This window comes from Athene cunicularia (assembly GCF_003259725.1).
Source record: "Athene cunicularia isolate RWA chromosome 2 unlocalized genomic scaffold, athCun1 chr2_part1, whole genome shotgun sequence".
Lineage (NCBI taxonomy): Eukaryota > Metazoa > Chordata > Aves > Strigiformes > Strigidae > Athene > Athene cunicularia.
The window spans coordinates 12423205-12447098 of NW_020799095.1; the positions used below are offsets into that span (position 1 = coordinate 12423205).

The window sequence follows — 23894 nt, forward strand, 5'->3', positions numbered from 1 at the left end:
CAGTGAAACAAAATTCAGGGAAACAGTGTAGAAGAAACAAATATATTAGCTTTCTAATAGTTTTTGAATTTTGGTCCATAATTCTCATGGAAAAAATACATCCTGTCAAGTACCTATACCCTATTGCTCACCTACAACTAACTTCTCAGTTGTTGGATAATCCTTAAATGTCTGAAAAGGCTCATCTACTGCAGTCTACAAAGGTCCTTTCCACACTGTTTTGGTAACAACACTCAGCTGTTCTGGAGAATGTTGCATGTTTGAAGCACTCCATCAATTAATTAGCTAGTATTTGTTAACTTAAAGAACAAAGTATTCTTCCAGTAATGCAGAAGAATGTGCTTAGCACGCATTACAGTACCAATAAATGGATTCCAAATCTCTTTAACAGATTTAGGAGACACAATGTACTGTCGTCTGGTGAATACATTTGGATAAGTGTCTTAATCTGGTAATTTCACATTTATAGTCACTCAAAACTTTATGCCGCAAAATGGCCAAATACAATGTATTTTTTTTTAGAAAAAGTCCATGTGACTGCAGAGAAGTATTTGCATGTAATGTAGTTTTTAAAATTAAATGGTCTTTTAGTTATTATATAGTGATTTTTTTTATAAGAAATTGAGGAAATACCCATATAAATTAGACTAATACAATCAACGAGTGTACTAATTGCAGGTTTTCTGGTTTGTTTTGTTTTTAGGCTCAGTTTGGGCATAACTTTGAAAATCTTATCCCTTAAGAATAGATAGTACAAAAAATACAACTATCCTGTGAAAGCTTTATTAGTGGCCTAAAAAACTGTACTTCAGCAGATACAGACACTGTACTGAATAATCCTAATCATAGCAATTATTCAGCAGTTTCCTGGGGAAGACCACTGAAATTGAAGAGTAAATCATCTTTGCAGACAAAAGAGTTTTCTCCTGTGGTATACATTCCGTTTCTAAAGTATGTATCCAAAATTCAAACATCAACTCTTACCTATGCCGCTTGTGTTTGAGGCATTCCTAGGATTTGTTGTTCTGCCTAGATAGAAAGTACTAGATCGCAGTGATCATGAATTTACCTGCTATTTGTCTGGGGAATTTGTGGTATTTTTTCCTACTGAATTCCCAAGTGGCAGAAAATTGAATAGTCTTGTAATGTATTTTCCCTTTAAATAGCAAATGAAAGGGAACAGGGGGCTATGAAACATTCTGTTGAACTACTCTTCATGCTAGTCATACTATCGTGCTAGCAAAAAAATACTCTGACATTCAAATGAGAAAAGTTATTTGTCAGTTTTCCTTAAAAGCATAATAATCTTTAAAAAATAAAGTTGGATAGAAAATGAAGAGAGCAGAGCAGAGGGGGGTTGAAAGGAAAGTAGAGAAATTGTCCATTAGTGTTAGAAACTGTGCTAAGTTAGGAGCCTTGAAAGCATGAATTTAAGTTTCACCTCCTACTGCACTTGGCAATTCCATGACTGACTGGAGGGTTTTTGTCTGGATGCAGATAGGAATTGTACAAGATTTACAGATACAGTAAAAAGCTTTCAACAAGGTCACTGCTGGCAGCACTGAGTGTTGTTCTGTAAGTATTTTCCTCAAGCTCCTACAGGTAATGAAGAAAATGTGATAGTGCATGTATCTAATTTTCCCAACTTCACAGCTACTTCCAGTGCTAAAATATTATAGTACTTCATAATGTTATCTGCTCTTAGGCTTATATTCTAATAATGCATTTAATTTAAAGACACTTCTGCTATATTTGTGAGTTGAGAAAGGTTTTGTGCCTGTTATGTCCCTGTAGGAACTCTCTCTGACCCATTTATTTTTTTTTAGATGGTACGTGTTTCCTTCAGTATGCTTTGAGGAAATAATACCTTTAGCAATGACAATGAGAAATCCTTGGGCTTCGAATAATGTAATTCTAGACTGCATGTTCTTTTTCTGCTTCTAAGCTGTGGCTTTCATGCTGATAGAAGATTAAAAAACTTATGAGTATGTCTTAAGACTGTTATTCTCTAAAGGAAGTACTTGTTTTGTGGGATGAAGAGTTTCTATGACAAAGAGTTCTGTATAATGAATCCACTTTGGAAAAGGGGGATTGTATTTCACAGTATGGAAGCAGTTGGGGCTGTTTAAGTAATTTGAAGCGAGGTGGGACAGGACTGTTCTGCAGCCTAATGTAAATGGTCAGCTCCAGATGCAGCTATATGAAATGAGGAACTGGGAGGAAGTATAAAATATAAGTGCGCCAAGAATTAGACTGTCTGCAGTATTTTTTGGGGAAGCTTATGTGAGTGATTAGCAACACTGAGTCGGGGCAAACAAATCATCTTTGCGGAAATAAGAGTAGAGTGAGGAACAAATGTGAGAGTGAATGTATAAACAAACATGAAAAACTAATAAGCTTTGGTGTGTCACGTAGCCAAGGACATTACATTTGTTAGAAACATGGATTGCATGTTCTGGCCAAGTTTAATTGCTTATAAAGAATAAATCAGAATCAAATTGAGTATCTGCAAGGAGACAGCCCATGGGACTGTCAAGAAAATATGAGTTTTGACTTCATGAGTTTCCTAAAGGTCAGCCTTATTGTGCTCTCCCTCTATTTGTTCCTTGGCATCATCCTGAAGTGCAATTCGAAGATCTGAGTGTTCCACAGTTTACAGAGTTACTGTAATTAAAGTGGATACCAAACCTTACCAAGGTAACATCTATAATAGCAAAGTGGATTTCCTCAAGTTGTGTTATATATATATATATACACATACAAACACACTTTTTTTTTTTTTTCCTCTTTTGTCTTCACTGATGAAACTGTTAGAGTGGGTTCTTGTTCCAATGGTGAAAACAGAAAGTCCTTGCATGCATGCTCAGAAATGTGACTGGTTATGGAGGTAGTTCACATTATCAAGTGGCTGCATCTAGGGTTCTCTGCTTTTTTCTTACTCCTGCAAATTGGTTGAGCCCAAAATTTGATCTGAAGGGTGAACTCTACAAAGTCAGTGCAAGAGGAAAGCTCAGGGATGGAGTGGCTTGGTTTCATGACATTGTTTTATCCCAGAATTTACCATGTTTGATTGTGCATTTGTCAAGGCTGCTGGTTTTCATCTCTAAGGTGAGCAAAAGACTCCTGCAGGCAGAAATAAAAGGATCTTGAGTCACCATTTGTCAGTGCTAATCCCTTTGTTGACAAAATGCTCACTCAGTAGAAGGAAATCCTGAGCTATGTTCACAGGTGTGACAAAATATTGTGTTTCTGTGAAACTTACCCATATGTAGGCTGTTGGCTGCTTTCTTTCATTTCATACTTTGACACTGGAGCACTTGTGCTTCTGGTAGGCTTGCTCTCAGAGAAAATTCACCCACTTTCTGGTACCTCTTTTGATGGTTGAAATGGTGACAGCAAAAAGGGCGGTTGCTGCTTTGTCTCCTATCTTAAATCCATAATAGTGTTGGACACCTGTTAGTAGATAATTGTGATACTGGCTGCACTAATTAGCTGTAAAATGAGCACATTCTTATACAGAACAAAATTTGAAACATAATGACTTGTTTTTTGTTGGGCCAGAGGAACCAGAAGCTTTTGGTCTTCTTTCTCATTAAATTTTAAAGTTTGTGCAAGGAAAGTTGAAGAAACAGTGTTACCCTACTTGTGTGAAAAATGTTAACTTTAGACAAGTTTTCTGAGAGCAAACTCCCCCTGGTTTTGACCCCAAATGATTTGCTCAAATGACCATATGAGATCTCTTTCAAAAGCCTCAGATATGTATAACTGTATGTGTATATATGTATATAAACTGTATGTGTATACATATATATGCTTTAAATATACATAAGTACATACAATAAATGAAATTTTGCGGTCTTTGAAGTTATTCATTGCACACAAGTGTTGAAGTTAGCTGGCAGGACAGAAAGAATTATGATTAGTGGCAGACAAAGTTTGGAAAAAAGTCCTTGTAGTCTCCCAGGTGCTTGATAGCCATTCAGACAATTACCTTCCTAAGCCATGTGATTAGTTATTTGTGTGTTATAGATCTTTGAATTCTTCAGTACTGAAAAAAACATGTCTGTTATAGTAAAGATATAAATCATAGTGCACTACAAGAGGGTAAAAACACCCCCTCTTGCTTCTGGGTAAAGACTGTGCAACTGTGATGAACAAGTTATTTTTTCTTAAATAAGTGCATATGACTGCAAATATTGTTGGTGTAGTAAGTATCTAGTGTAAAGGATCACTGCCCTGGTTTGGAGAGAATTCTCCTTGTAATAAAGTTTCAGAGTTTGCTGAAGCAGCAGGAGAGCAGTAATGTGGAATGAGTTTCAGTCAATGAAGGACGATAAGTGTAGTGATCAATAACCAAGTGGTTTGTGAAAAGCAGTTGATGACAGTGAGTATGTGTTGGCTCCAGATGTGTATGTACTGTAGGAGCAAGGCATGCTGAAGTGGGTAACAATGTTATACTGCAAGGTAAGGCATTCCCATTTGCTTCCTGACAGTGCGTGTTGATTGCAAATTATATTATTGGGCCAGAATTAAACACTGATAAGTAAAAGAATGATGATTTTTGTCTAAATGAGGGAAATGAGAGGTAGGGTGGAATAGTCTCTTGTGTACAGTGGCTTAGGGGAAGGTCGCTTACTCAGTTTGGTTTTAGGTTGTGCTTTTGATGGGTTTGTTTACATGCAGTGTTTACTCTTCATATACCTCTGACAAACAAAATGAAAATGTGACAAAGATTTCAAATGGATTTCCATCAAAATGAAACAAAAGTGAATGTATGTGTATTGAGAAGGGTATTTTTTTTACCTTGATTGCCCATAGTTTTTTTCTGTTAAAGATTACATTTTTTGGGGAAGAAACAAACCTGACAATATCAATGTTTACAATAATAATAGTAATTTGACATTGTTGGATTTTTTTATTACTTTACAGGTCTTCTCATGAAACTACAACCAACTGATTGAGCAGATACTCATTAAATGAATAGTGAATATTTTGCAGTCTTGAGTAATAAGTACTTTTTAATCATTAAATGTTAAACTTATTCTGATTAGAAAAGCTTTGCAAAGCTTTTGTCATATAAGAAGTTCTTACGCATGCAGGTAATCCCATTAAAGTTCCCTGAGTGTGAATAGTCTGGTAGTCTGGGTCTAAATTAATAATAATAATTAAAAATATTATTATATTATTATTATTAAATAATAATAAATTTTATTTCTAGGGTAAAGGTATATCAAACACTGAAAGTACTGTAAGTGTGCTTTAACACAAGCTGTAAAAGATAACATAAATTTTAAAAGTGACAGTTTCTGTAGTGCATATCAAGAACAGTACAAATTATGGTGACTGCCCCAAGATGCTGAAATCACTGTGTGAATTTCTAGGCAGAGGAAAATGGGGACCTGATTCTGCTTTTCTTGCACTGTTTTTGTGCCAGAGTAATGCTACTGACTTGCACTTGTATAGGGATATGTTTATCTTGCCATTTTAGGAAAAGGGATTCAGATAAATGTCTGTTTTTTTAGTGGAAGGAGCACCGTATCGTAAAGGTCTGTCAATAGCTAAGGGTCACTACTATCTTTGTGTTTAACACTTAAAGTTCTCAAAAAAATTTCATTTAGGTTGAAGTCTTATACATGTCCAGTGAGGTGAAATGTTTTAAATGATGAAGTTAATCAGAGAAGGTAATTCTGAGATAAAAAGCCTTGAAATACTGGGCCATTTAATATTTTGTGAAGTCTTCTAACCTTTTGTCATAAAATCATGATTCAAACTGAGTTAATTCTGAAAATTTAATATCTATTTTATTTGGTAGTCTTGAATGACCTTTAATGCTAACAGATATTTTAATGCATAGTGGATTTGTAATTCTGCAAAATTAAGTAGTCGGTCAAGTCCCAGGGGTTTAAAAACTTGTCCTATATTTGATAGAGTTTATATGCTGCTTCATCTGAATCAGCATGGCTGAAGGAAGAAACTTCATAGGTTTTACAGAGCTTTAAATTCTGCCATGGATGACTTATCAGAGGTTTTCAACAGCTTGAGTCTACCCTGACAGGTCGAGAAAGATTGCAGATGGCTAACAGAGCTGGAAATATTTTACGGAGTCAGCAGCAACAGTTTTTACAGATCACAGTGGCTGAGCAAAGTGCTCAGGCTTCCCAAGAGCAGCAGTTTTGGGCTTGCTCTATGAGCATTTGCCGCAAAGTGCAGCAGGAGAAATACTGCTGTGAAGGTCTTCTGCAGAAGGCTGGAAGGCATCAGCTATTCTACTTCCTCTGTGTGTGTATACTTTTCATTATTCTTTTTCAGAAATACATTTTTTTAAGGACAAAAAGTGACTTCCAGTCGTGTGAGGGTGTTTCAGAAGTAAGCACCGATGCCTTTTAATTAATAGCAACGTATGCTGTATAAAGTCTAGCCAAAAATATGATGGTGGAATCCTGAAGGTGGTGGTTCAAGACAACTTTGCACAGAAAACATATATGAATATATATATATTTCTGCAAAACAGAACAATGTTTCTTATTTTAGAAGCCTGTTTTGTATTTTAGCAATATTAAGGCACCATCATTGATTAATATGTCCAGTAAGCTCCTGGGCCTCTTTGGTAATTTTTTAGATTTTTGGAAGATATTGCTGGAATATCTTGTAAAATCTGCAATTTCTAACAAGCAAGCAAAATGAAGCAGCAGACCTTGTGCTGGGGGCAGGTATGGGCTTGAAGTCTCTTGTTTGTCCATGTTTTCCTGTATTTCCATATTTTTATTATTGAGCTCTATATATCCAAATAGTAAATAGGTAACATATTTCAGAGATCTTGGATCAAGAAAAACTTACAGAAATAATTTCAAACCCTCCCCTTATGCTTGCCCTAAAAGATATTTTCATGTGTGTAACTTGTAAAAAATATAAGCAGATTCTCCTCAGTGTCCCCTACCCTAATTTTCCACACAAGAGTCAATAAAGGAGTGAATTGTACTTGTGGGAAAGTAATGCAAGGAATAAGTTACTGCAATAAATATCTCATTGCCCAGTAGGTCCTCTGAGGTCCTGGTATTCTGTGATCCATTACCAGGTCATACACTCACCCTGTGGGTTTATAGCAATCGTAGCTTGAAAATATGTTTGCATTCACTAATAGGGAATCACCTGAATTTATCCTAAATAACTAAATAAATCATCCCAGTTTGCATTTTCAGTAATTAGGTTCCTTTTGCACATTTTTATTTTTAATGCATAAGCATTTCTATAAATGCATTACATCTGGGTACTGTGATGAAAAGGTTATTAGAAATGTGACACAGACAGATAGGCTTTGTGTTAAAATAATTCCCCAGCTGCATAAGTGAAGCCCTATGTTGGCCTTGTGTGGCTGTAACAAAAGACTTCAGTTGCTGCTGTAGGGTACTGTGTCATCCTGAGGAAACATGAAAAGGTCCAAATCTCCCAATTTGTCTTTCAGATTTTTTTACTGATACGTGTCAAGGAGAGTAGTTTGCGAGACATTTATCTCTAAATCCCTAATATTGATGAAGAGATTGAGGTAAATTTGTAGTTGACATGAAAGAAAATTATATTGACCTCAGATACAATGTCAAAACATGACAAAGTATATACTTATAAAGTTATATATGGTGTATTTATACTTCTCAATTAAAACTGCACAGTATACCCCCAAAAAACACATGCTGTAAACTAACAGAAGTTATGTTCCTATTGCCATGAATGCTGTACTAAATGCATGCTCTTTGCAAACGAGAATGCAATTCAAAGGTGCAGGAATAAGATAAATGACAATAACTTGCACATACGCTTGCAAAAAACATCTGCTAACCTTTCCAAGCACAACAGACTTCCACCTTGATGTGTTTGCATTGCTTGGAAGATGATCTGCTCTCCATTAAATTCAATTTTAAATAGCCCAGTGGGTGTAATGAAGCAATAAAATAATAATAATAAAATCCCTACATTTGTAAATGCTGCCAGAGCTACCTGAGTATTTTATAATGAGCAGACAATCTGAAAAAATCATTACTTTTGTGAAAGTGTGAATGATAATATTCAAATATAAACCCTAATCCTGCAAGCTTTTTTTAACACCGGTGTTTGTAAAAGTGCATTTACAGGGAGACAGAATGTACACCTTCTTGTTTGATCTGTAAATCTCTTCCAAAGGGTAACTGATTGAAGCATTAAAATTGCTCTTTTGCTCTTCTATGGTTCTTTTGTTTTAAAGGCCTTTTGTTTAAAAAAATATCCACACAGCATCTCCCTAAGACAAAACTATAACAAAAAGAGAGGGGAGATTGACTTCTAAGTTTTAGCTATTTTTATATGTGGTAAACATTGCTCTATCCTATGGCCTGAGAAGGTTCGAGAATTCAAATCATAGAATTTTGGCAATCTTGAGAAATTATCTTGCAAACTGCAAGAAAGTAATGATTTTTGAAATTGCTTATATGAAAGAAAAATTACAAAACACAAACTTCTGACATTTCTCCTGAACTGAAAAGAAGAAAAAATAATTCTGAAATTTTTAGTAGTCCTTTACTTGTGGCCTTTATTTCCTCTTACCCACCACGACTACATTTACTGGCAGTTTATTTTATTTTATTCAGTGTCTGATGGCTGCATTCTATGTGCATAACATTGCAGGGGATGAACTATCTATCTCAAAATTATCATTCTTTATTCTGAAATAATATTTAGAAATGGGTTTTTTGGGTGTAGTGGTGGTTTGTTTTTTTTTTTTTAAGCAGAATTCCCACAGAGTTAATTCATGTGCCTTTTAATTATTTGTTTCATTTTGTAGATGTATTTTCATCAGCATATTGGTAAAATACTTAACCACAAAGCTAAAAAAAACAGTGACTGTTTCTAAAGAGATACCCTATCAACAAAATAGAAACAAATACTAATTGAAACTTAATTTTTAAAATTACCTACTTGGTAGATAGTGGTTGTATTATAATGTTAAGAACAGAACTTGTCTGCAAAAATGAGTTGCTCATTATGCCCAAACAAATGTTCATGCTCTTGCTTTCTGCTGAGATAAAAAGATTTGCCTGGATATTTAGGTACTAGGAAAAGTAAAGATCTTTAAGGTGGAATATTCCACTTATAGGATATCTGGGTGACAATTTGTAGGTTGATTTTGCATCAAGGAATTGATAAAAAGAGGCTGAAAGAAATGTTTTTTATCTATGAAATCAAAAGTTATATTCTTAGATCAGAAACAGCGTGGCCAGCAGGACTAGGGCAGTGATCATCCCCCTGTACTCTGCACTGGTGAGGCTGCAACTTGAATACTATGTTTAGTTTTGGTCCCCTTCCTACAAGACAGACATTGAGGTGCTGGAATGCATCCAAAGAAGGGCAGGGAAGCTGGTGAAGGATCTAGAGCACAAGTCTTATGAAGAGTGGCTGAGGGAATTGGGTTTTTTTTAGCCTGGAGAAAAAGAAGCTGAGGGGAGACCTTATTGCTCTCAAGGAGGTTGTAGTGAGGTGGGTGTTGGTCTCTTTTCTCAACTAACAAGCGATAGGATGAGAGGAAACAGATTCAAATTGTGCCAGAGGTGGTTTAGATTGGATTAGGAAAAACTTCTTCACTAAAAGCGTTGTCAGGCGCTGGAAAAGGCTGCCCAGGGAACTGGTGGAGTCACCATTCCTGGCTGTATTTAAGAGATGTGTAGACATGGCATTTAGGGATATGGTTTAGTGGTGGATTTGGCAATGTTAGGATAATGATTGGACTCAGTGATTTTAAAGTTCTTTTCTAACCTAAATTATTCTGTAAGCCTATGATTTGAATTCTAATACCTACAAAATTTCAGTAGTTCTGTCAAAAAAGGTCGGTTGTCATCTTTTCCCTTTGCACATCCTTTTTTTCTTTACACCTGTCTCTGGACCCTGCTAAATGGTCTAATTCATATTTTGCTCAGAGTTAATAACTTGAAAAATCTGTAATTTTCTTCCTGACCTTTAAAAACTGTACTGACTGACTGCCGCCTTATAAACAGTGCTAAGGTTTTGTCTAGGAGAGGTGGTCTGGACTGCAATTGGACTCTTCCGTCCCTTCTTTTTGAGTCCTGCCAACTCAGAGTGCTGTTTGGCAGGAGTTCTGAGGCTGTGAGTGGAATTCCCAAATGTGGAAATTAAGAATGTGGAAAAAATTCATGTGCTTCAGGGTGCACGGCAGCAAAATTTTTCTTGGTATGCCGAGCCTTCACAGCTTCGCTAGCTCTGTCTTTAGCTGTTTTAACTACTCCCTTCTGTACAAGGTCTGTACAACAAGATACCGCTGGTGAAGAGGGAGATGAGGCAAACAGCTTGCTTTACCTGCATGGGAAGAGCATCCCTCAGAGCCTGGGTACCAGACACATAGCTAAACCTTTGTTTTCATTTGGCCCTTACTTTAGGGAGAAATCTTGTGTCTTCACAATGACCATCTCTGAAAATGGATTGAATAAAAAACAAATGAGGGTGTTTTCATGGCTTGGCTCTGGCTGTAAGTCACTACAGCAGTACTTCTCAGATTTTAGAAGCTGATGTTTGCAAATGAATTACTTGGCCTTTGAACAGTTCTAAGCCACCCAGAATTCTCCATTATGTTAGTACAGGCTTGAGAAATAGATATGTATTACTAGCTAATTGAATAACATATGGTGTTGATTAGTGCTTAGCTCTTTTTATAGATCTCAATTATAAAAATGACTGCAGTATATTTTGAGACTATGAGATGTCTGTTGGTTGCTTCTGACACAAGGGATCTGCTGAACCAAGAAATGATGAACTTTTTCTGTTTAGTTCATCTATAAGTTCCTTTAGGAACTCGTGGTGCACGTGGCTGTGACGGGAGATAGGCTGGAGTATGTTCATTTGCTGCAGTATTGAAATGCAGCCTTTCCTGATAGATTTAAGTGCTCTCCAGGCAAAACAAAACAAAAGCCCAGGCTTTTATTTTCTGTGCTATTGCTCAAGGTATATGAATATACAATAAGCCTATTTAAAATGGATAAAAATCTACTCTTACAGGGTTCAGTTTGCAGAGATTTATTTCCTGGGAGAACGCCCAGAACATAAACATGAAGTTATAAAGTCCTCCAACCCCAAATAACCTTGGTCTCCTTCCGCCTCATCCCCCCTCCCCAACAATAAACGTGGGGAGAACCTGACTTTATTTCTTTCACTTGATGCAATTTTCATTCAAGAGATTATTTTCCTCTTAAACTTCACAAAAATCACCTGAGATGATGATGATTATGATTTTCTTATTATTCACATGGATGACTGAAGTGGTATCACAGCTAGCAGCAGTGATCAAACTGGGAGGAGGTGGAAGGATGCAGAGAAACAATAAACAGGAAAACAAGATGTTTGTCTCCCTGATTTAACTTTTTTTTTCTCCTAAGCTACCTCTTCTACTGTATTTTGTGTGGATTTTTTGAAGAGAAAATTTGGTAAATAGTTGCTTCAAATGTGATGTGGTGTGCACTATATGAGGCACACAGCAACAAGAAATACTGACTTCTATCTGCAGTTACTGGCTAGTAATTTAGCTCTTGGGTGTGTGACCTGACAAACTCTTCCTTGCTTTTTAAAAGCAAGTGATGGCTGTTCTTGCAGTCCTAAAACTCTTAGTAGAAAAACCTATCAATAGTGTAAAAATACTTAATGCATGTATCTTCCAGATTTCCATGTCAGCATTTATTGTATTATAAACTATTTTGTATTTCATTTCATCTGAAAGACAGCAAAATCTGACTCAGAACAAAGGAGGTCCTCAAAAATAATATTTTTTTTTTTTTTAAAAAAGCCTTTTCATTCCCAGTAGGTTCCCATTCTCCAGTAGCTCTTCCACTGAAATGATGTTTATTCTTCAATCCAGAGAAAACAGATGAATCCTGAACCATATCCTGAAGGTTACCCAGGTCATTTGGGAGAGAGCTGCATTTCAGAGATGCAGTGCTTTCACCATGAGTGCCCTTTCACCATTTTCCCATTGTTTGTCACTGTATGTTTGTAACTGCCACAGCAGCAACGTGTAAAATACAGCAATGTGTAAAATAGAACATTCATGACCTAAATTGTTCTGGGCTCAAAACCAGGAGCAGGTGCAACCCTGATCAAAACCAGAAGGCTACAGTGTCAGGACCACATCATCCAGTGATAATAGGGGCTGGAAGAAGCAAAACCTATTTTATTTTTATTCCTGATCCTTTTTCTAGTCTGTCCTGTGCCCTCCATCCATGTATGAAATAGATGGCAATACGTTTGCTTTAAGCTTCTCCCAGGAACAAATTTCTAGAGCTGACATTTTATTCAGTAAGGTCAATCTAGAGGTTGCAAAGGCAAGTTAACTGTCACTGGCTTCTTAGTAAAGGCATCACAAGTACAGCAGGTATTTTTGAGTAACACATAAAGGTACTGGGTTTGGGATAGGTCCTGTCATGTACATTGGCTCACAGTGTGGAAGAGATTCTTAAAAGGCTGATGCAAAGGTCATCCTGCTGTGATGGCTGTCATCAACCAGTAATGTCCTATCACCTGAAAGACATAGCATCAATTTATGAAGTTTGAAAAGATTTTAAGATTCCAGTTATTACCAGAGGGTTTTTTTTTGCGTAGTGTGTTGGTAACATTCCCCCAAAATGTAAAAACTGACAAGGTGATAATTAAAGATAGGATCTTGATAAGTGATTTTTTGTTGTTTTTGTTTTTGTGCTAGCAACAGTTTCTTTGGAAGCAACTGATATCTGTTGAGATCTGAAAATTGTGTTTTATTATTTCCTGCAAAAGTTCAGTTCTCTTAACTTTTGAGGAGACTGTTATGGCAAGCAGAGTGAGATTCCTCCCATCTAACTTGAGATCTACAGCATAGACATCTGCAAAAGAGGAGGCATATATGTTTCTAAGAACAAAACACCTGTGTCCTCTATTTTGCAGTGAGATGACTCTTTCTATAGGCCCTGTTGGTGAGATTTACAGTGAGTGTAGTCTTGGGGTGACTGACTGAGATGCAAGCATCTGCATCTTTGATTGTCACTTAAATGTCTTTCACAGTTTTAGAATGAAGTATTAGAAATCCTTGAATATGGTAATTAGTGGAATTTTGTCCTTAATGCCCTGTCTGTATTTTCTGTCCTTCAGCTATTACAGGAATGTGTTTGTTGTAGTGACCTGTTGGAAGAAGACAGGGAGCTATTCTTTAAGATACACTTTGTCATTCATCAGTGGCAAGTGGCCTGCATCAAATACAGCTGACTTACTTGCATAGCAGTCTCTTACTCTGGGATTCTCATACTCCATTTACCTCTTAAGTGTACCCAGCATACTTGACTGTTATGTACACAGGGTGAAAGTCAGTGTGACTACGATAGTTCTATGCTGACAGGACAGTCTGGAAGCAGAACAATTAATTGTAACACAAATGAGCAGAGTTTCCTTTTGATTTCCTTGAACAGAAACCATGTTATTTTCTTGCAGCTAAGAAGGTAAGGATTGTTTTATGGGAAGGATGTAATTTCTAATCCCTTACAGTCAAGCACATTTCAGTTGAGAAATCCCCAGGCGGTAGCTATGTTAGCTAAGTCAGCAAACACCACAAATTGTAGTTGTGCTGGTTTTCCACATGGGACAGTTTTCTACTTTACAAAGCTATAATGTCATGCAAAGTTCATTTTACTGGTAAGCATCATTGAGCCAAAATTGAGTTCAGAGCCCCGGGGAAAATAGATGTAAGTATTTATCCACAGTGGTATTTGAATTGGCTTGAAATTTTGAGTTCTTGGTTGCCTTCCTCATTCATTTCTAGTTCACTGCTGTCTTTATTAGAGCTCCTAAAGGTTGAGAATGTAGCTTCTTTTAGGGGGGAAAAAATTAATTTGCAAAACTGATAACTTTATAAGATAATGTAACTGGTACAGTCAAGATGAACTCTGTATGGCAGGGAAAGAGGGTGTTCATTTAATGCCTATCCATTTCCACATGTTCAAACCAATAAGACATTGATAACAATTAAAAATTGCTTTTAATATTAAGACTATAATGTTTTCTCCTAACCATATTCTATATAATACCCCAAAAGAATAAACTAAGCATTCTTTTCCTTACCCCCACCAATCAAAACTACTGTCTAAACATTTCACTCCCGAAAACTGAAGTATGCAATGATGCAGGCATGAACAGAAAATCTGCTGCTTTGCAAGAATTAGTCTTCATCTGTGTTAGTTTAAACAGTGATGGATCTTTACAAGATTTCACAAACTTGATTATTTTTTAAATTTTCTTTTAAAATAATGGTTGGAGTGGTAAATTATATTTTTAAAGTATCTGAGCTAGTTATACTCAGTTGGATATCTCCCTCTTCGTTACCCTTCGCTGTCTTTATTTCCTTGTTCTTTAAGGAATATTGAGTAAGAAGTTTTTAATCCTATTTTTTAACCCTAAACTGCTCCTGCATTTACAAAATTTGTTGTCTTCATATTTGTAATGTTTTTTCTCAAACCATTTGTGTCTAGTCAACATACTGACTATTGCTATGTGATGCTGGTTTACAGCATCGGCTCAAGTGGTTTGCACAGGTATGTAATATTTCACCTTAGTCCTTTAGTAATGCCATTACATACTCAGAAATCACTGTGTATCTGTAAAGAAAATGGTGACAGACTGTACTATGTATCCTGAGACTTCTGTTTTCCTAATTGTCACCTACTATGCACTTATAAATTATCCTCTCCTTCTTCCAGATTTGAGAGACATAGCAGTAGGCAAAAATGTATTGCAGCTCTAATGCCATCACAGCTTTCTAATGAAAGCACAAATCAAATGGTAGATATTTGATTCATTTATTTCCAAGGTGGAATTTCCCTTATTATTTTACTGTGCCTTTATCTAGTGTGCATTTTATAATTTATTTTCTGGAATAATATTAGAATGCAAGACAGAAGTAATATATATGCCAAAAATAAGACTCACATAGATTAGGCTTTGTTGACTGGAATATTAGAAGGGTGTAATAACATGCTAATACAGTTTATTAGGCTGCCAGCTTACCTGTGTAAATGTTTCAAAAGGAATTAGACATGTGTACATATAGTGTACAATGTTTGTTTAATTTACAAGATTATATTTGCTTACAAAGTCTTACATCTTGGTTAGAAGATCTGTTTTATTATAGTAATCTTATGCCTATATGACTAGCACTATAGGTCTAGCGATATATTGAATCTGTAAATTTAAATTCATACTGCTCTCTAGTGGGGAATGCTTTCAATACAAAATATATATATTAATGTACAGCAGGTATATAAACTGGGACTTCTGAAAAGTTACTGTCTTCTAGAGCAATTCAGTAAAACTAGTGTTATCATGTTAGCATTTTAATGCTTTGATTAAAGACTGACCTTCTTAATTTAAAAGTATTTTAGATAGATGAATATAGCTCTCTTTGGAGTGAAGAATATCTCCAGCAAACTCCAAAAGACTGAGAGGTTGATGGATTGCTGCTGCTTCCTCGGGAGAAACTTTCTCCTTCCATCAGGAGAAATATGCTATAGATCTGCTTTAGAAAAACTGCAGGTGTTCTCCTAAGCTTCCACAGTCTCATAATATCTTATGGAATGGTTGTGATTTGTCTATAAATGTTTCTATCAACGCTGTTGGTATAATCGATTTGATTTTAATGAATATTTAATTTGCTTCTTTTTTTTTCTCTTTAATTTTACTTTGGAATGAATTGTTTAGTCTGCTTTCTCATGTCTTGCTTTGGACAGCTAAAATCCTAGATAGGAGTTGACTATACACAAAAGCTGAAATCATAATACTGACTGAACTAGTTGAGTGAGGTTTTAATTTACAGCAAGTGCAGAGCTCCTCTCAGAACCGGTCTGTGCTTTCTTAAATGAAAGAGGGTTTAGTTAGCTTAAAAGAACACAGTGTAATTAGATATCAAGCATCTGAAAACTGATTGAAACTGTTTTGAACAATTGATAGGTTTTTAGATTTGCATCTTTAGATAAATTCATCTTTATGATTTAATTGGGAAACAGTAAATATATTTAAATCCTTGGGATGGCTGGCAAAACATTTAGCTGATGAAATTTATGATATTTTAAGTTCTCTCAAGAATGATTTGCAGTATTTTGGTGTAACAGGACCCAAATCAATGCTTGTTCAGACTTATTTTTAGATACTGAACCTTGTCTGGATCTGGGATTAAAGGCATCTGTAGTCCATTTGCTTGTGTTGCTGCAATCGTATTTTTTGTCTTGAGGTTGTCCGATTTGTCAGTTAGAGACCAAATGGTATTGTCGTATTTAAGGCTGCAGTAATTTCGTCACACAGATTAGATTCTTTGGCTAGACCTTCGTTTATTCACTAAATCTGGGAGAAAAAGCAGTTTAAAGATTTATATACTATATAAAGGTCTCATCAAGATATTAAGTTGGTATAACATTTTGCACTCCTTGAACAGTAAATTAGGTTTGCTATGCACAGACACTTCTTCACCTGTGCCATTTCTTCTCACCTTTAATAGCAGAAGCTCATGTTTACACTGATTTCACTTGAAGTTCTGCAGATGGGATTATCTTCTCAGTTCTGTAGTTGCTACAATTTGGTATTAGCTGAATCTAAATTAACTGTCCTTGAATCATAATATTGGGAGGTTTAAATAAGAAACTTATAGAACATGTTTATTATTTGTCTTTGAACTATTTTAAGCCAGACAGGTTATAAAATGATTACACTTGGGCTTGAAAGCATTCACAAAAAGTGAAGAGGGGATGACTAGGGGTTGCTAAATACCTAATTAATAAGGTCAGGAGTGAGGTCTATGCATTTAAGCTTAGCTGACTAAAATATAGGGGATTTATTTTTTTCTTTTTTTAATTGCAGTACACCAAAATATATAAATATGTGAAACAGACTAATCCTCCCCCCTTCTTTTTTATTTCCAACTCAAAAAATGTGTTTTACATTTCTAAGTGCTAAAACAGCTACAGATTTGTAGCTATTAGTCATGTGAAGTATTTGCATGTAGGAGTGTGTCTGTGTAGTTTATCTGACCTATTTATTGTATAGTTTATATCTAAAAAAAAAGTGAAATTTATGGATTTAATCGTAGAGAGGATTCTAAAATATTTCTGCCGCCATAACTACGTGTATTTCTGTGGTGGATTGACCTTGGCTGGCTGCCAAACCCCACCCAGCTGCTCTTTCACTCCCTTTCCACACCAGGGCACAGAGGGAGGAAACAAGATGGAAAACCTCATGGGTTGAGGTGAAGACAGGGAGCAGTTGCCATCACGGGCAGAAGAGATTCAACCTGGGGAACACTTTGCCCCTCCGTCCCCCACTTTCTTCCTGTGCTTAACTTCTCTCCTGACTCTTCTGTCCTACTCCCCCCCTCCCGAGTAGTGCAGGAGGATGGGGATTAGGGGTTGTGGTCAGTCCATATCGCTTCATCTCTGCTGCACCTTCCTCCTTATGCTGTTCTTCTGCTCCAGCATGGGCACCCTTCCACGGAATACAGTTTCAGTGAGGGTCCTTCCCATGGACTGCAATTCTTGTAAAACTGCTCCAGCCTTTCCATGGCATGCAGTCCTTCAGGAAAGGACTGCTCCACAGACCGCAGACCCTGACGGGAGCCTGCTCATGCATGGGCTCTCCATGGCCTGCAGCTTCCTTCAGGGCATGGCCACCAGCTTTGGCATGGGGTCCTCCACGGGCTGCAGGGTGGATTTCTGCTCTACTGTGCTCCTCCATGGGCTGCCGGGAGTAAACCTGTGTCACCATGGTCCTCCATGAGCTGCAGGGGAATCTCTGCTCCAGTGCCTCGAGCACCCCCTCCTCCTTCTTTTCCACTGTGTACAGGACTGCATTTTTTTTCAGCTTCTGCACAGTGCTTTTAATCTTTCTTAAATATGTTATCACAGAGGTGCCACACCTGTGGCTGATGGGCTCAGGTTTGGGCGCTGATGGGTCAGTTTTGGAGCAGCGTGGGACAGCCCCTGGCCTTGACTCACAAAGGCTGCCCTCCAGCCCCCACTGCCAGCACCTGGACACTTGCACCCAATACAGTTTCCCACAGAAGATGACAGTTGTCATGAGCTTCATCCAGACTTTGCTGAGACTTGGCATTTGTAAGGTTACTTTTTATAGTATAATTGTTAAATAATTAAACTAACCAAGGATAAAGATATAAATAATTTAAAAAATTTAAAAATTGACCGGTTGACTCCAGTGATAGACTTAATAGTACCCCTGAACATGTAAAGACATTCATTTGAGTGGTTGTGAAGTTACTCAAGTTACATAGCAGAACTAAAAATTATGAATAGATAGCAAAATACATGAGTGGAAATACAGTGTTGAAATATGAAAATACAAAGAATGTGGGTTTTTTGCCTTTTACTGGTTTGCAGATGTAGAAATCTTGTGTATATTATTTTACATTACTCATAAATTTTCCTTATGTTTTTTCTTCCCCCCAGAAAATATGAAGAAGCCCTGGAGCCCTGATTTACCAGTTGATAACCACTCATACAATTCAGATTTCACATCTGTCCCAGAAAGGGAAGGTGAGAAAGAATTAGCACCTGATGGCACTGAAGAAAAGAAGGAGAGAGAAAAGAAACACACCAATTTCACTTTGTGTAATGTTTGTAACATTCAGCTGAACTCTGCTGCTCAGGCACAAATCCACTACAATGGCAAATCCCATCAGAAGAGATTAAAACAGCTCAGCAATGGAAATCTCAAAAGTGATAATGGTAAGCATTAAAATATATATACCTTTTGCTAGGTTTTGATGTGAGAATTGCAACAATGTTCATTAATGTCAATATATATGAGTCTAAACTTTTTTTTTTTTTTTTATTATTCAACCTACAAATTCTTTGAAGTTAAGGCAAAGGCTCTTGATGACTTCAGAGTGCTTGGGGTCATCCCTAGCATGAGAATCTGGCAAATAGCTAAGGATATACCATCTGTGTTGTTACAAGTGTTTTCATTTTATATTTTGTTTACATGATGGTGTTGATTCAGATTCTTTCTCATTCTATTTGCATTTTGATGGTTTTCAGCATAATCAGTGATATTCCATATTTCACGGTCTACTAGAAAGGTTATACTTGTTAGGGGTATGTTTACTTTTAATGAATGTGAGACAGTTGCAAAATAAATTGAAACAAATACATTACACAGAAAAAATACATTCCCAAACTCATTTCACTTTAGTTTGCTTATGCAGGGTTCAACCCATAGCTAGCATAAGTCTGTTTAAAGATCATGACTGAAGTCAGAGATGGAACGAAAGTTATTTTGGTTTTAGCTGACTTCATTGACAGCTTTGAGAAAACCATTTTGTAGTAGGTGGCGTGTTTTCCTATCATCAGAGTGAGTTGTACGCCTCAATGAAAAACATGTTTATGGATTTATGTACAAAAGTAGATCAGACATTAGAGACAGTGATCCCTGACAAGTAAAATCATATTACTATGTTATAGTTTTCTCAATTTCATAACAGATAGTACCCAAATTTGTTGTACTATAGGTAGAGTTCTACAGTATTGTTCTATTTGCTTCTGTTCACAGTGTCAAAGAAATGATGGTCTTTAATGTGGTGTACTTAGGACTTTCAGACTTTCTTTCTTCAGACTACACACGTTACTTATTATTTTGTGCCATGAGTTGCTTCCTGCACCACTTGCAGAAGGACATGTAGAACACTAATCCTTAGGTGGGATTTAAGAGGTATTTTAATAATCTGTGCTTTGTCCTGGCTTTAAGAGTTGGGAATAATATGGGTATGTTGCAGAAGTGTGTTGGACGTGAGTGCTTTTCTACGTACAAAGTGTTGCCCATTTCCTTAAAACAAAACAATAAAAAAACCAAAACCCCGTAACACTGAACACAGTTTTATCTTTAAGTGGTAGGACTATAACTTTTGGCACTGCTCATAGTTCAGGCTTAGGAAGAATACCACTACCGTTAGTAGGAGTTATGAAAATGTGTAAAGAAAGATTGATTTCCTAATTGATTAAAGATGTAATATGGCTATCCACAAATGCATTCTTTCTAAAACAAAATAAGCACAGTCTAATGTTATTGCTATCTTCAATTAAGGTAAAATTGGGTTGCTGTTATTAGCACAACAGTTTTGCTAAAGATAGAAAGCGTGTTTCTGCAGTTCATTTTTCTGCGTTAATCCACAGTAATGAAAGAATTGGTAATTAAGCAATGCTGAAATTAGTGTCAAAGGGCTTCAGTTGTGCTTCAGCATTGATCTTCTAGACACGATCAAAGTCATAGTATAGTGGCATGTTTCTTATTTCCTCCTTAAAAGAATCCCTATGTCATTTGTAGCTGCATCCATTTGTCATTTGTAGTAAAATAGCTGACTGTCTAGCTCTTTGTTTCAAAGTGCAGTTATTTTGGGGTGTTGCCTGAAATTTGAGGCTTTTCAAATCTGTCAGATCTTTGAGTATCATCAAAAGTAGCACTCCACTGAGAGAATAACTTAGGGAAGAGCATAAGGAAGTGATTTTCCCATATCACCAAACTTTGAGATTTCAGGTTTTTTAAACTGAACATTATGAGTGAAATAGAGATGAATATTAAATATTTCTTGCTAGAAGTTGAAACTGAATATTTCAGTAACCACCCTCCCTGCACTTTGAACAGAGACCCTGTTTGAGATCAGTTTTCTAAGTCAAGTACAAGTTGGAATGTGACAGACCGTCCACAATAACAGGTTGTGTCAGAACTAGTATATCTGAAATATGGTCAATGTTTTATGGATTATTGATTGTTTTGTTGATGAGACCCCATCAGGCTCAAGTGGCATATGTCCATGACTAAAAGAAATTATGTCTTGATCCTTTCAGCTTATCATGTGCACACAAATGACATTTTTGAAGGTCACTGATGTAGCTGTAAAAAACGTTAAATGTACACAGTACTGTTTATTCAATGTATGTCAGTAGGTTGCTTTATTTATGAGAATGGTATTTCTTGTGTAGAAGTCTGATTGTCACAGAAGACAGCTGTTTTTCTCAGTGCCCAGGTTAATGGTCTGATAATTCTTGGGACTAAATTTTGCTGTGAATTAAAACTAAATAATGGCTCTGCTTTATGAGATTGTCTTCCCAGGCTTCATCATCACTAGTTATTCATTATGTCTCATGTTGAATGTAGTGTTTGCACTATGCACAGGAAAACACCATTTCCAAATACAGATATTCATGGACTGTACTATGGGTTGTATATGTCTCTGCAAAATTGTCTGCTCACTTAGAACTAGCATACGTGGAAAGACTGGGCAAAATATTGGAATTGTGACTTCTGCTTTTGATTTATCTGAGAAATATCCCCACAAAGCAGGTTGGGTTTGTGTGTTTTATATCATGAGGGGTAATAGAAATGGAGGATTGATTTATATGAAGCAATGGCCCATGTGTCGTTCCTAAATAATTTGCAATGGACTGCTGAACAGAGGTAGGGTTCAGCTGTATTAGCATTTGGCTGTGTAATTAAAGCTGTCATGCTGTAGTCATCATCTTCAAACTGTGTGAAGTAGGTTTTATCTGCTGGATGTAAATAACAGAGCATGTTACTATAATTGAATATATCTGCATAATTTCATAAAGTAAATTGCTTAAGCACAAAGCCTATTAACCTCTGCAAATATACAATTAATAGATAATGTGCATTGTGGGGTTAAAAGCAGCATTTCTGTGCTGCTGTATTGGTATCTGTACTGAATTTGAACAACTCACCAACTCTAAAGTTTTGCTAGCTGCTTACCTGTAGGCTTGGCAGCTTTACTGTATGATACCCACGTGGTTCCTTTCTGGGACAGAACAGCCCCAGAACAGCAGACTCTGCAGAGTCAAAAAAAATGATGTGAACCCATTGTTTCTTGTATCATTACTTGGTACAGTAATTTGTGTTGACTTAACAGGACATAGTAAGACATCAGCACTTCTGTTACTGAACTGTACGTGCTTGGGAGTAACACAAGTTTCCATGTTCTTTCCTTCTAATAATTGTCTTTTATGTCTTTAAAAAGCCTTTTCACACTCTCTTCATTACAACCTATAATATATTCTTTTTGCTGGTGAATTTTTTGCCATTCTGTTCTCGTGCATGCAGTGGCAAGGTCACAAGTAAGTCAGTGGGGATTTTCAGTAAGTTTGTTTTTGCCTTAAAAGAGGGCAAATTGTATTTCCTATCTGGTCTGACAACATTGTACCACTTCTCACAAAACCAGCCTGGATGCTGTGGGAAGAGGTGACCTCTTGTGGGAAATCATTTATTCTGACCAGCAGGAGCAAGACTTATGTTTCTACTGACAGAATGGAAAAATAACTGTAGATGTAAACATATAGCAGTACCCGTGAGAAAGCTGATATTCCTAAGATTTTACGTAAACCAGAATTTCCCATATTCTTCCTTTGTGTAAATTGCTGAATTATCATAAGTGAATGAGGCATGGTTAGGACAAAACCTAAAACTACTTTCCTCTGCAATACTTTCTACAATACATTAGATAACAAGTGGTAAAATAATGGAGATGAGATATGCCACAAAATTTTTAGAACTCCTTTCACTTTAAAAACTGATTTCTGAAACATTATGGTTTTGAAACCTTGGAGCCAGTGAAGCATTTGTCTGTAGTTTCTTTATCTAACTCTGAATTCATAACTGAGACAAAAGACTATCCAGCTTAGAATCACAGAATCAGAATGCTTTGTGTTGGAAGGGATCTTAAAGATCATCTAGTTTCAACCAAACAGTTAAGTTTAGCAAGTTTCATTTACTTTCTTTTAACCTAAACCTGCCTACAATCTTTTTTCAGTGGAATTTCATCTTAGTAAAATTTTATTGTACTCTGAACAAGGACAGTGAGTTCATGGATGCAAAAGAAAGGGAAAAGATCAGAAATACTATTTTATCCCTTGCTAATTGCAAAAAGCAAACCTCTTAATTCAGCATCAGATATTAATTAAGAATAAATAACAATTTGCTTATTACAGTTATACTGAAATATTCACTAAATGATGATCAAAATTTGTTTCACTTTTTTTTTTTTTCAACTACATTTGGTGGTAGAATGTAGTTTCCCACAACAACTCTTGCGATTACAATTCCATAATATCTATGCAGCAAATTTTTGCACACTGGTCAGAGAAAATATTTAATCTATTATAACTATTTTTTTTTAAAATCTAAATCCTTCCACTTTACAGTTCTGCAGGTAGGAAATCCAGAAGATTCACCTAAAACACTTGGAGATTCTTCTTCTTTACACTCTTCTGTTGCCAGTTCTTACCTATTTCTGTGCTGCTACTGTGCTTTACACCCTCGCTGTCACATTTTTTTGTTCATGAAAACAGGCAGCTTTGAGGCAGACAGAATCTTACTTTAGAGTGGTAAACTACTAAGCTACAGCTTTCAGGGAGACAGTGTCACCTACTCTTTTCATTTCATTATTTCCTCCAGACAAAGAGGATTGGATAGGGCATTGAGGAATGGAGGAAATCTTTAGATTAAGTATATTCTTCGTCAGAGGAGGGGATTTTCTGTTATTTTCCTGGGAAGCAAGTATTGTCAGATCAGCTTGAGATGTTTCTGGAAGTCATGTCTCTTGCAAAATTATTTTTTTTTTAATTACTGTCATGTTCTGATGAAAAGTCTTATGACTAGTTAACAGGAAATCCAATGTGAGTCATCCTCTGGTTTTAAGCCTTTAGTCTGGGGGTCATAAATGCCAATATTTTGTAAAGAAGCACAGCAGGTTCCTTCTGGGTATCATGTAATACCTCCCAAACATCAAAGCTGGAGATCTCTGGACAAGTAGGACTGGTTGAGGGCAGTGTGTTGTCACTTCC

General features: G+C 36.4%; 1 protein-coding gene across 2 annotated transcripts in view; it reads left to right on the forward strand.

Annotated features, from left to right (window-relative positions):
* Nucleotides 1-23894, forward strand: part of ZNF385D (zinc finger protein 385D) — a 443055-nt gene that overhangs the window by 68454 nt on the left and 350707 nt on the right. For both annotated transcript variants that reach the window (XM_026841918.1, XM_026841921.1), the window contains exon 2: nt 18495-18773. In XM_026841918.1, coding sequence (XP_026697719.1) covers nt 18495-18773 — 279 coding nt within the window. The remainder of the gene's footprint in view (nt 1-18494; nt 18774-23894) is intronic.